Source organism: Protopterus annectens, chromosome 9.part0, assembly GCF_019279795.1.
Source record: "Protopterus annectens isolate FY-2018-M chromosome 9.part0, PAN1.0, whole genome shotgun sequence".
Classification (NCBI taxonomy): Eukaryota; Metazoa; Chordata; order Ceratodontiformes; family Protopteridae; genus Protopterus; species Protopterus annectens.
The window spans coordinates 217,247,924-217,261,978 of record NC_056743.1 but is presented as its reverse complement, the minus strand read 5'-3'; the positions used below and the strand labels follow the sequence as shown (position 1 = coordinate 217,261,978).

The 14,055-nt window shown below is 36.0% G+C and overlaps 1 protein-coding gene across 4 annotated transcripts in view; it reads right to left on the bottom strand.

The window, feature by feature from the left end:
* The window catches only part of SOX6 (SRY-box transcription factor 6), a 2,230,635-nt gene that overhangs the window by 628,507 nt on the left and 1,588,073 nt on the right, over positions 1 to 14,055 (bottom strand). For all 4 annotated transcript variants that reach the window (XM_044082775.1, XM_044082774.1, XM_044082776.1 and 1 more), the window contains one exon: positions 69 to 241. In XM_044082775.1, coding sequence (XP_043938710.1) covers positions 69 to 241 — 173 coding nt within the window. The remainder of the gene's footprint in view (positions 1 to 68; positions 242 to 14,055) is intronic.

Below are 14,055 nucleotides of genomic sequence, written 5' to 3'. Positions count from 1 at the left end.
ATAAGTTGTTAACAGGATCACCAGTGGCAGTAAAAAAGCAGTGTCTGTTTCATTATATAACAGCTTACCTGCTCCTGTTGTTGTCTTGCAAGTTCCATTTGTTGTCTTTGTTTTTCAATCTGGGAAGCTGCCAACTTCTTTTGTTCGTCATGTGCAGCAAGAAGTTGCTCCCGTAAACTTATTAGTTGTGTAATCATAGTAGAGAGCTGCTCTTCTTTCTCTGCCAAACTTTCTGGTGTACCTGTAACAGAAATAACACACATCTGCTTAAAAATCATGATGCCAAAGTTCAGTATATGCAACAGAAATGCTGTGCTTTTTATATGTTTCAGATGTCAGTCACTGTATAGCTCTATTGCTAGTCAGAAAGAAGCCCTTGTGACTTACGTGTAAATTCAAAAAAATAAACCAAATTGTCTTTCTTAGTAATGAAATTGTCTGATTTCTGAACACGTTTGCATTTGATGTTAATAATCCCATCTTCAAAAAGGATTAAATTTGCTGAGGGCTAGTATAGCCCCATATTAAATCAGTATATTCCAAGAATGGTTTGCAGTGCAATAGATTTTTGGCAAAAGTATAAAACCAGTCCTTTAGACTATTTTTAAGTGGATCTTTTTTTTTTTTTTATAGCTGTTTTTTTGTGACTCGTGGAGAACTGCTTTATCTTATTCAATTTGATTAGTGGCTTATTAGTATTAATTTAAATTTGGTAGTTATACTAAGGACATATGTAGTTATACTAAGGACATATATTATCTTATCACTATAGATTCAGATACAGCAGCAGAAGCTGTTCATCCCCATGTATCAAATATAATGTTCTGATTAATTACTATGATAATTCACATTAAATCCAGGGATGCTGATACAGAGGAAGAAAACTATCTTGGTTTGAAATGAGGCTTATTAAAGATGATTTTAAATTTAAAATACGGCATTTGGAAAGCTTATGCATAATATTATACAATACATTCTCTTATATAATGAGGAAGTCACATTTAGTTTTATGGAAGTTACAGGCAAAAGCAAATATTATATATATATATATATATATATATATATATATATATATATATATATATATATATATATATATATATTAAGAATTAGAGACATGTTATTAGATGTATCCCTACCATTATCAAAAGATGATATGCAACCTGGATAACTGGATGGGAAACAGAAAAAAAAAACCCTGGCATTCCATCTGTGTCCCTGCTGGACAGTGACATGCATAGGGTGCTGACTTGTTGGAACATGGGCTAATTAAATTCCTGGCTAGGCTTGTAAGGGCCTCAGGGCCAATAGCCTAGTAACTTCTTATGATCCTATGGTCCTACAAATCATTAACCATAGTTGTATAAGATGCAACTCATCAGTTAATTTTTCTCTTATATTGCTCGCAGCAGCATTTTTTTTCAGTTTTCACTTTTCTCCCTGGTTTTGTGATGAAGCTCCTAAACATAAGTAAGTAAAAGGCCTCCTTGCAAAAAAAAAAATATATATATATATATATATATATATATATATATATATATATATATATATATATATATTTTTTTTTATTGATTTACTTTAATCTGGATTATGATCTCCAGTTGCAGCTTCAAGAAAAGAAAAGAAATTAAAAGAAACTGAAATTTAGTTCACATCCACTTTGGTGGCTACCAGGGGGGCAGTTGCTGGAAGATGAAATCAAGGTCTGGTCCAACCATACTAGTAGTGAATATAGTAACAGAGATAAAACAACTGGAGGTGGTATCTTTGGAATGGAGTGGGAGCAAGTTGCATGGAGAGGTATGGGAGTCATGGGAGCAGTGCACGTGGAGTGGTGTTTTGGAGAGAGGTGGAGTTTGGAGGCAGGAGTAAATGAGATATGTAATATCTCATTGACAATGACTGTTTAGAGGATTGTGAGTGATATATAGTGTTTGAAGCTGAAGATGCATCAATATAGTTTGTTATAATTTGCATGGATGTATGATTGCCTATGTGTTGGGTGATAATTCAATGGAGATGTTTCTTGTTTGAAGAAAAAAAGAAATTTATTTCACAACTACAGCTCACATTATTTGAGAGGTACTGCATGCATATAAACCTATGCAAACTACCTAAATCCTGTTCAGAAGAAACTTAGTTTATTAACATAATCCATGGAAATAAAAGGAAAACACTACTCTAATATTAAAACTAAGAAAAAAATGGATAAACGGAATGTGAAGAATGAAAGAAATTAATTGGTGGAACATGGATTAAAATTATTTCTAAACCTTCAGCATAAGATATTGCACGTATGACACAGTAGACCCACCTATCTATAGTAGCCCCCTGACCAGCTTATTAATGCTTGATAAACTCAACCCTAATCTTGCTCCTGCCCTTTCCATAACATAACCACTTTTCAGATAAATTATGTCTGAATGATGTTGTTGCATTACGGTTGGTAAATCACAAAATAAATTTGTTTTCCTTTTGCTTTCTTTTGGATGTTGGTTGATTGATTTCTTTTCAGAAATGCGGATGTTTGAAATGCTTTTATCAGTTTTATGTGCATAGAGGTTTTATTATTAAGAACATTGTTAATATATATTATATGCTTGTACAGGTGTGTGTGTCTGTGTGTATATGCTTATATATGTATATATATAAGGGTTTATGTCAACTTACTAAAAAGCAATATATGCAAAGTTATAATAATGAAGGTACGATATTGAAATGTCAAAATTCTGTAATCAAAATACCCACTACCCTACATGTGTAATGATCAGATTTATATATATATATATATATATATATATATATATGTGTGTGTGTGTGTGTGTGTGTGTGTATGTATTGTGTTTATGGAAGGTGTAACTTTGATCACATCTCAATAAATCACAATTGAATGAAAAAAATTAAGTGAAGGAAAACTCATATTAGTGAAATCACATTTGACTAAGTCACATTTAACTGAACACTGTATAAGTTTGTATAGAGTCAGTATTTATGTGTATGAAAAAAGTGATTCCCTGTTTGTGCGTGTTTGTGTGTGTGAGTATGTGTGTGTTTTTTTCTCTTTTCTCCACAGTTGTGTGGCTATGTCATTACTATATTTACTATATTTAAATACTATTATTACATTACTATATTTGAATAAGGGGGTATGAGGGGCAAAGTCACCACATGGTGGTTGAATGTCGGCTTGGCCCCTGCAAAAATGATTTCATGGTATGGTTGTTCAATGAAGTTTTCTATGTAATATCTTTGTACTTCAGCAATAATGCACTGAGTGTATTTTTTCTCTTTTCTCCAAGTTTATGTGACAATGGAGTTGATATATTTAAGTAAGGAGAATGGGCAACCTCCTCCATATAGGGGGTGCAGGGAGTATTCCCTGCAAACAACACATTTTTAAGACAGATTTGAACTAGTAAATTTTCTAGTCAAATGTGATTTTACAAAATGAGTTCCCAGTCAAATGTGTTTTTAGTTTTTGTTTTCATTTATTTATTATTCAGCAAAATGAGATTCAGTGAAAAAGAAAATACTGTGCCCACCCCCAGCAAACAGTTGCTACAGTTTATACCTAGCCCACAAGGATCACTAAAGTGTTCAAGTTTCAGTTAAAACAATTTTTTCTTCTTTTAAACTGCAGCAAACTGCTTGCTGCAGTTGTAGCAAACAGTTGCTACAGTTTATAGCCTGCATGGAGTGATGCAGCATTGAGGTTTTAATTAAAAAATCACAAGGAACACTGCAGTGCTCAGGTTTGACCGTAAATGCAATATATGCTTTTAAAAGCCAGAATTGCATTAAAAATTGATTGGGATGATGGCGGATCAACTTACCATCCCTAACACGCCTGGCGCAGTTGCCCCTCTCACCCTGCCCTAGCTATGGTACTGATACACACACACACACACACACACACACACACACACACACACACACACACACACACACACACACACACACACACACGCATATATATATTTGAGAGAGAGAGAGAGAGAAACAAACATCCATGACTATGTATAACAGATTCTGACATATCACATAAATCATAACTGTTTGTTGCTTGTCCCAGTGCCTGTCATAAGTGTGATATGTTTGTGTCTTTATTTATTCCAGGAGATATGAAACTATTCTCCACCTTCATTTAGTTTATTACTGATTTGTCCTTGCATTTTGCATTGTATTTCTAGATGGTAAACCACTTGCTTTTTAGGTCAACTCCATTTCACATCATATATATTTCTACTACAACATGTGCATTAAGTGTGATTTTTAAATTCTATCCTAAACAAACTTTTTACTGTGCATATTATGCATCTTATATAAATATTGTTCAATTACAACATTGTACTCTATGGAGCTTTTCCCCCCTGGCCTCCTCTGAAAAATGGCTAATTATGCTCAGTTGGACCTTCCCAGTAAACAAATGGAAATAAATAAATGTGTAAACTAAAGCTTTTTCATAGGATCTTTAACCCTACCAGACTGCAACAGCTTAGAGTCATTTTCAGATCTGGCTGGTTGATCACTGCTCCCCAGAGCTCACTCTTGCTGAAGTATTTTAATTTGACTAAACACCTGATTTATTTTCTCTCTCCAATGAGAAAGGCAGTTTGTCTTAATAGAGCCTGTCAGCCAAGAGCTCCATTCACTGCGATTTACAGGCAGCAGGAGACACAGAAGAGAGTGCTGTAATTCTGTCACTTCCTCCTCCTTCTCCAATGAGCACCTAAAACAGTACAGCGTTACTGCTGATTGTGAACAGCCATTAAATAAACTCTTCATTTAAACTGCTACATTATCATGGACAGCATTATCTTTAACAGTAGTGCCTTAATGGTCACTTGTGCTAACATTAGACTTTTATATAATATGCCATAAGAAACCAGTTCTAAAGACTACGACAATTAGCTGTACAGTAACTTATGTCTTCCCCTCTACCTTGTGTATTGCTGCATGTTTTACATTTCTGAAAATAGCAGTATCTGCACAAGATAAATGAAATGAAGTGTAAAGAAAGGCATGTTTCCTACTGCTTAGATTTTAGATCCACACATACAAAACAATATGCTGTAGGGAGGCATTCAGTACAGAATGGGTTTCTGCAGGTATATAAAGATGTAGCAGTGTTTCAGAAAACACTGCAATATGCTTAAAATCACTCAGATATTAGAAAATAATAAAATGCTCTATTAGTACTTGGAGTTAATGACTGATTGCAACTCCTGATGCCTTTTTTGAAAAAAATAAGTGCAATTCAGAGTTGATTTCAAAGGTCTACGGCATGAAACACAAATGCTTAAATATTCAGAATGGCACTGTTTTCAAAATGATTTAGGACATAAGGAGCAACATTTTTAGAGAATGAAAATGGTTCTGCAGATACAGTGCAAATGTACACACTTGCAATGGGCTGCATAAAGTTCTACTGAGAGTATACAGAAACAGCATACTATTGTGGTATTTCGACCCAAACCTTTCAAGGCAGGTTGTAAAAAGAAGTCAAAACTTTTAATGTTGTTGTTGTTTGTCTTTCGGCTTTTCCCAGTAAGAGGTTGCCACAGCGGAACTCCGGTCTGCTAATGATTGTAAGTAGATTTTTACGAAACGCCGAGGTGCCAGCTCGACGCTCAACCTTCAACGAAGGCACGCCCATTTACGCACGCATGTCTTTCGAATGCTACCCAACCACGGGGTGGACATGCAGACTCCACACAGAAGGCACTCCCAAGCCCAGCTGAGAATCGAACGGGAGAACCTCTTGCTGTGAAGTAACAACGCTACCGCCGTACCACAGCGGCATATCTTCTGAATCATTAATGTAGTCTGTGCTGACTAATGTGTGGCACTAACCCTTGTTGTAAAGGACCGTACTCATTAATATCTCTACTTAATAATTCAGAGAATAATTCATATATTGCAACAGCATTATCATAACACTTTTCACATTATGAACAAGAATTACACTATATGTTTAAAAACTCCCTCAACTTGAAATTTTCAGCTCAGTCTATATTAGTATTATGTGTGCAGCAAAAAGCATTTATCTTCCATTTGAGTATCTCAGCTTTTTAATGACCATGCCTCGCGACATTTTTTACATATTTGTGTGTGTGTGTGTGTGTGTGTGTGTGTGTGTGTGTGTGTGTGTGTGTGTGTGTGTGTGTGTGTGTGTACATATACATATATATATATATATATATATATATATATATATATATATATAAATGCATATATATATATATATATATATATATATATATATATAAAATAAATTTACTGCATATAATGGATGCATCTGAATTACTTAAAAGGGGAGCTATTATATTGTCTGTGTTTTCATGCTTGTTTTATAATGGTCAGTCATCATAGAGTGCTTGCTAATATGCTTATTGTGGTGTACATTATACTACATTTTACTACAAAAAATAAAACAGATCTCAGATGGACACGGAGCCTATCTAGTCTGTCTGAGTGCCGGAGGGATTCTAAGGCAGCAGCCTCCCCTCTCTCCATCACATACCTTCAAGAATACCTCACTGCTTTAAAGACCAGCTGCTTTAAGTTTTAACATCCTTCGTGATATCTCATTGCAACCACCAACCACCCTCATAGTGAAAAGGAACTTCTTTACATCATGATTAAATGATGTTTTCTGGATCAGTTGTCAATCTACTCCTTTCTTCTCTGCTCTTCTCATTATATTTAACCCCTTAATGCACCAAATACCAACAATATGTCCCTCCTGTCTCTGCTCTTTTCCAGTGAACCAAGGATGGCCATAAAACATCTGCCAACACTGTGCCTACTAATACCTTTATATAACAATTACATTCTAGTTCCTGTTTTCCAGCAACATCTGTTACTTGATGGAATTATACATCCTTATCAGCTGAAAAGTCTAATCTCCTAAGAGTACTTAATTATTAATGTCATGATTTTTTATGCTTGCCCCACACAGACACAGACATATGTAGTCTAAGGATATTTGTTTTCTTTTTCATTTTTTAAATAACAAGCCTTTTTTGCCACATAAATAAGACTGTTAAACCAACACCAGATAATCCAAATGCTACCACACAGGATCAACACATAAATCAAACAATTTCCAAAACCGGATCCATAAAGCACTTCAGCAGTCAATGGCAGACTTCTGAATGAAAAACAATGCAGAGTGAAATGAAGAAATTTTGGTAAACTACATCACTGGTTTAGAATCTCATTTCAGTCAAGAGCACATTGCTGCCCACAGAAAACTTTCTTTGCATTCATCTCATTCAGTTGAACATCTTGAATGTCAATTGCTATAACACCAACATCCAGAACATTGAATTGAAAAAAAAAAAAAAACTTTTCTTGCAGGGGAGTGTGTCCCCCTGCACCCTCACACCCCATGCTAATTATGTATACTAACTCTGAGATCATACTACAGCAGGGAAAGGTCCAGTTCCCCAAACCCAGATATATCACAGTAGAATAATGCAGGCTTCCCCTTTATTCCAATATATCATTTCTAATATCAACATTTAGGTTTTGCCTTTTCTGCTCTCAATATATATGTTAGTCAAGCAATTATCATGAGCCCCTTTCTATTGCATAGTGGTAAGAAATTGACAAATTTTAATTTCAGCAGTTGGTACATGTCTTAATGGTTAAAAGTGAGGCCACACAAGAATATGTGTATCATGATTTTTCAGTATAATCAGCATTTTCATATAAAGCAGTTAACAGTAAAACCTGTCTCTCATGTCCCTAAAGCAAACATGAAGGTAAATACCCATTTTGCAGGACAGCCGACCCATTGCCAACAAGATAAAGTAGGTACTTGATAAAGTTGCCTAAAACACAAGGGTTTATTTTAGCATAAATAAAAACTGCTGTAAAAATGAATGGTGACTATTTTAGATAATAAAACAAGTCATCATTTCTGAATGACTGATTTCACTTCAAGGCAATACCCTTATGTGGTGTGATCACATTTTTAGTTGATCCAGTTGTCTACCTTATTTGTGATGCACCATTCTTTTTTAAAAGTTTCTCAACAGATTATTTCCTCCACATGGCAGTATATATTCTCCTTGCCAGTGGTTAATTCTTACCCTCACCAACCATTAAGCAATTGAATTTATAGAAGCAAAACTATTTTATAGTATACTATATATTTCATCTGAATGAACATCTGCAGTTTTAACTTCCAGGAAGCAGTGTAAAGCATGGCTCTGAAGAAACAGATATGCAGTTATGTGAATGTCTTACTTGACTTAACTCATTCTTTTCAAAATCATTTTGTTGTTGTTGTTGTGTCTTTCGGCTTTTCCCGGTTAGGGGTCGCCACAGCGGAACTCCGGTCCACTATTGATTGGTAGTTTTACGTGCAGACTTACCAGCCCTGACGCACAACCTTCAACGAAGGTACACCCATTCACGCATGTCTCCACGCAGAAGACGCTCTAGCTGAGAATCGAACCGGACAGCTTCTTACTGTGAGGCGACAATGCTACCGCAGCACCACCACCGCGGGTTTCAAAATCATTTTGTATATTTCCATATTAGTGTCAGGATCCTTCTCTCAAAACCTGATACGATCAGAGTTATAGCTTCTTTCTTGTGCTTGGACTTGTCACCTTATGAATGCCTCATCTCTCTATATCACATGTCTTAAAATATCTGCAGGATCGAAGTTAGTCAAGATGCAATGACTATATGTTACCAGGCTGAGCCCTCATGTTAAAATAAGTCACGGTATGTCGAGTGGTGCTTGTAGTTGTAATACTTAAACCAATGGCTGAAACTACCTCTCCTATTTTATAGCAATAATAGTGTTTATTATATTATACTATACCTGAAAAAACATCAAGATACCTCAACTGTTTCAATTTGCCCAATGGAGTCATCTGCAGGGTCTTAAAATGAGTATCTTACCATTTTTATTGTTACAAAATAAGCAAGTTATTAGTTAATAACTTGCTTATTTTTCTAATACTTATTAGTAGTTTTGCTAATAATTATTAGTTAGCACCATCATCCATGACTCCGCAGCGGTGGTGCTGCAGTAGTATTGTCGCCTCACAGTAAGACGCTGACCGGTTCGACTCTCAGCTAGAGCGTCTTCTGTGTGGAGACATGCGTGAATGGGTGTACCTTCGTTGAAGGTTGTATATCAGGGCTGGCAACTCAGCACATAAAAATCAACTGCCAATCATTAGCGGACCGGAGTTAAGCTGTGGAGACCCCTAACCGGGAAAAGCCGAAAGACACAACAACAACCATCATCCATTCATGTGTGTTGACATTTTCTTGAGAAGCTGAAAAGATTAGACAAAAAAACAATATTTACTACTGTTTTATTAGCTACAATTGATATTAAGGCTTTGTATACTAGTATCCTTCAGCATTAGTGATTGTATTGGACATAGTTATACTTTTGTTGGCTGCTTTGGATGTGTTTTAGTTATGAGCTTTATTTGATCTGTTCATTCTTAAACTTGTTGTGAGAAAATTATTGCTCCATTTTTCAAGATACATATTTTATAGAAGCTAAATATATTAGCAATGGAGCTGTAAAACTTCCCTCATTTGCAAGCATCTTTCTTTCACAGTGGGAAATTACTTTTTTGCATTGCAACAAATTGCTTCAATGTGCATGCTTTTATGCGTACATCTTTTATTGATTCTCTTTTATTTTTCTTACTGTAAATGCACTTATGCTAGTCCACACTAGTGTACCCCATTTAGAAAGATCACTGAATTCTAAGGAATATTTTAGTTGTAGTACAGCTGGGATAGTTTATCTGGGCATGTACCTCTCAACCTCTTAATTCAAGAAATTTATTTATTTATTTATTTAACATTTGTTTACCGGGAAAGTCTGACTTGGAACAAATTCAGTTTTCAGCAGAGGCCCGGGAAGAAACGCTCCAGACACATGTCTTTGTAAAGTGGGAGGAAACTGGAGCACCCGGGTAACCCACATGAATGCAGGGAGGACATGCAGACTCCATACAGAAGGTACCCCAGCCAAGAATTGAACTGGGGAACCTGTTGCTGTGAAGCAACAATGCTACCGCTGCACCACTGCGCCATCCATAATGTAGAAAATGTGGACAAAACCTAAATTAAATACTACTCTAATAAACATAGAACATTGGTATAATAACAGACATTGGGTTAGCATGCATTTTCTGAAGGATATGAAATCTGAAACTCAAATGAATGTCATTATTTAATGACTTCAATCCTCAGAAACTTGCCAATAAAACATAAATTTATATGAGGAAAAATTAAAAAATATGAGGCAAAAAACTAGACAGTCTGCAAAAATATGGACAGTTGAGAGGTATATACTCTACCTGACACATCTTCTATGCAGGTAAAATATGTAGTATATTTATGACCACTGGTAAACCATTCATTCCATCAATGGTTTTAATGTCTTGTATAAGCACATTTTGTTTTGTCAGATGTGTACGATTTTTCTTCCCTTGAGAGCACCGAGAACAGTAGTGAAATCTCAACAGCATTTTGGGGAAAAGAGAATGCCCCTTGGCACATTAACTTAAATGCAGTTTTAGTTTTAGTTAAAAATGTTGTTAGTATTTCTCAGTTACTGCATTTTTACTTATTGCTCTACCTCTATATGGTGTCACTTGCTCAAAAGGTAGCACACTTGCATTTGGTGTTGATCAGAAGGCTGTCGGTTCTATTCCCTTACCAGATACTTGCATTCATTTCCCAAAAACGACACTGCAGTATGAGGTAAGGAGGGTACTGCATGCACTCAAGATTATACTGTCTTTCAGATGAGATGTTATGTCAAGCACCCATCTGACTGAAATGGTGGGAACGTAGATGAATGTAGAAGATCCCCTGGCACTTATTTAAAAAAAGAAAAGTGTAGGGATTTCCCGACTGCACTGGCCAAACCTCTGCTCGTCATTATGAATACCACCTTGTGTTCCTTCTGAAAACAGGACACAGGTGTAATGAGACTAACCTGATCAACAAAAAATAATTTAATAAAAAATATTACTCGTTACATGCCTTAACAAGTATTCCACTTTATTAATTGTTATATATTTATACATTCTAGCTTTTACTTATATGCTTTTATGCTTTAATGGTTGTGACCTTCCAGGATTGGTTGATAACTGCACTGCATGTTATGGTCTGATCATTTAAAGTGGGAGATTCACTCTGACACTTGGTTCTGATAAACTCTTGCCATATTAATAGATAAACATGATTAATAATTTCAATAAGCACATTAAGTTGGTCAAGTAACTCAGTTTCAGTGCATTTTTTTATACAGCAGACCTCAGAAGGATATTGCTACCAGTTGCTATCAGTTCTTATAGTTCCTCCCTTCCACAACAATAAGAAAATAGCCTAATTGTCAAGATCATCTGATCTGCTTAAATTGTTAACATAACTGGAATCTTTGAATGAGTCCTACTTATAATAAAATTATAAGACATAAAGTATATAGTATTAGCAAATAAGTGTAGACTAACCCTCCATTGTTTTTTTGTAAAGCGAATGCCTGTAGTTTTATGTGCACTAGAGTTAAAATATTAATTTGAGTTAATTTTTATACATATATATATATATATATATATATATATATATATATATATATATATATATAGATTCACTTCATAATCTCAAAATACTGAAATATCAAATTTCAGTATCATGAAACTATGAAGTCGAAGTCCCTAAACAGCGAACATACACAAACCCGACACCCAAAACCGCAAATCTACAAATTCCCATAAAACACACATCACACACTATAAAACACATACATACACGAATGCACATACCTCCCAACACTTCCCTACAAGAAACATAACACACACGCACACAACCAAATGCAAACACACACCTACCCTTAGTATATGCAAATGGCAAGCCCTCCTGCACCCCCCCATGTGGGGGGGGGGGCTGCGGCCCCCACACCCCCCTATTTATATATACTAACTCTGAGGTTGCACAACACTCCATAACATGCACAACCCAGCATCACACATTCCACACACCCCCGCACAAACACACATCACACACACACAAACACCAGCACTCCCAAAACTAACACATTCACACTGCACAACACCTACCCTATCCCACACCTCAAACATCCCAACACACTCAAACACATACAAACCCTCCCCAAAACCCCAAAAAAGTACACTTACCTAACGTGCTAGCCATACCGTGGGTTCTACATTCTCTATTCGACATTTCCGGGTTCTCGGTTTCTGTCCTTTCGACTTTACAGGCTCAAAATTCTAAACTTCAATATTTTAGCATTTCGAGCATGTAAAGTGAACCATGGTTTAGCATGGAACAGTCTTCACAAATGACCTCCATTCCTCCACACAGCATGCATCTATCATTCAGTATGCAGATGACACTACCTTAATCTGTGCTGCACAAAACATTCCCACCCTCCTGCAAACAACTCAACTAGCATTCTCTGACATTGAAAACTACCTTACCAAAGCCCATCTTATCCTCCATCCAAAGAAAACTCAGCTTATGATTATAACCAGTTCATAAAAAACACTGATAACAGTCAATTCACTATCTACTCCACAAATGCTACTCCAATTGCTCTAGTGGCACAGGCTAAGCTATTGAGAATAACCATAGACTCCAACCTAAAATTTGATAGTCATCTCAACTTAGCTATTAAAAAAAAGTACATGCCAAACTGGGATCACTCTGCCATATCAAACCATTTTTTACCAACAACACAAGATCAGCCATTGCTCGCTCCCAACTTCTATCCACCCTACTCTATGCATCTCCCATTCTGACTAATCTCAACAAAACTGAACTAAGCAAAATGGAAGCCTGCTATAACAGAATTGCCCGCTTTGCTGCAAATTGCTCATGTAGAACTTATCACTGTACTGCTTTGAGACAACTCCACTGGCTTGAACTGCCCAACCTCCTAACCTACAATCAGCTCTGCCTCTGTCATTCTATTACCTTCCCAATAAGTGTCCTGCCCTCAAAAACCTAGTACAACATCACTCAGCCAAAAGGCCTCTTAGATCATCAAGCAAACTACTACTAGAAGTCACCAGCAGCTACAACAGCTTTGGAGATGCACTATATAGTAGTTTGGTGGCTAAAAATGGAACTTTGTCCCCACTAGCATTCAAAACACAGCATCCAAAGCCTCCTTTAAAGACCTCATCAGGCAACATCTCAAGCAAAGTTGGCAGTGTCATGATTGCTCCCCAGGCTAGTGAAAGCAGATAAGGTATACATACTAAATCTAGAGTACTTGATAACAGTTTTCAATCTTACTCACAAACACTGGCTAATCTACAATGTATGTACTGTACCTGTGTGCTATGTATGTATTCTACATATGTTCCAAATTTCAGCTGTACGCCACAAATCTATTAATTACCTTTATTTTTAAGTTAATATTTTTTTGTTTGTTCTCTCCACTGTAACTGTTGATGTGCTGCATACCACTGTAAAAACGTCTTTTGTAATTTGTGTGTATACTGATCATGTCTAAATAACTAAATGTATCTGTAATTTTTCTTTGTGGAGCTTTTCTTCCTGGGCCTCTGCTGAAAAAGGGCCTTTTCAGCTCATTCAGACACCCCCCAGTTAACAAATGTAAAATAAATAAAATAAATAATATATATCTATATATCTATACATATATATATATATATATATATATATATATATATATATATTGATGACGAAAATGTTACTTGTACTTTTACAGCATTAAGTGTGGGTCTTTTCACTTTGTGTTCGGTGTTTGGAACTGAATAAACTGTTGCCTATATCCAGCTCGACTTTGGTGCTTTCTACTTGGATATATATATATAGTTCCTTGCAAGCAAGGTCATGTGATAGATTTTCTTTTTGTAGAGGTATGACAGTTTATTGTGAAGATAACAGAACAGAACAGGGGTCCAGGGAAGTAAATAGTGTGGGAAGAAATAGCCTGGGAATTGTTATGGCTAGGCTTGTATAGGCCCTAGGGCCAATAGCCTAGTACCAACCTATGAACCTATGAAT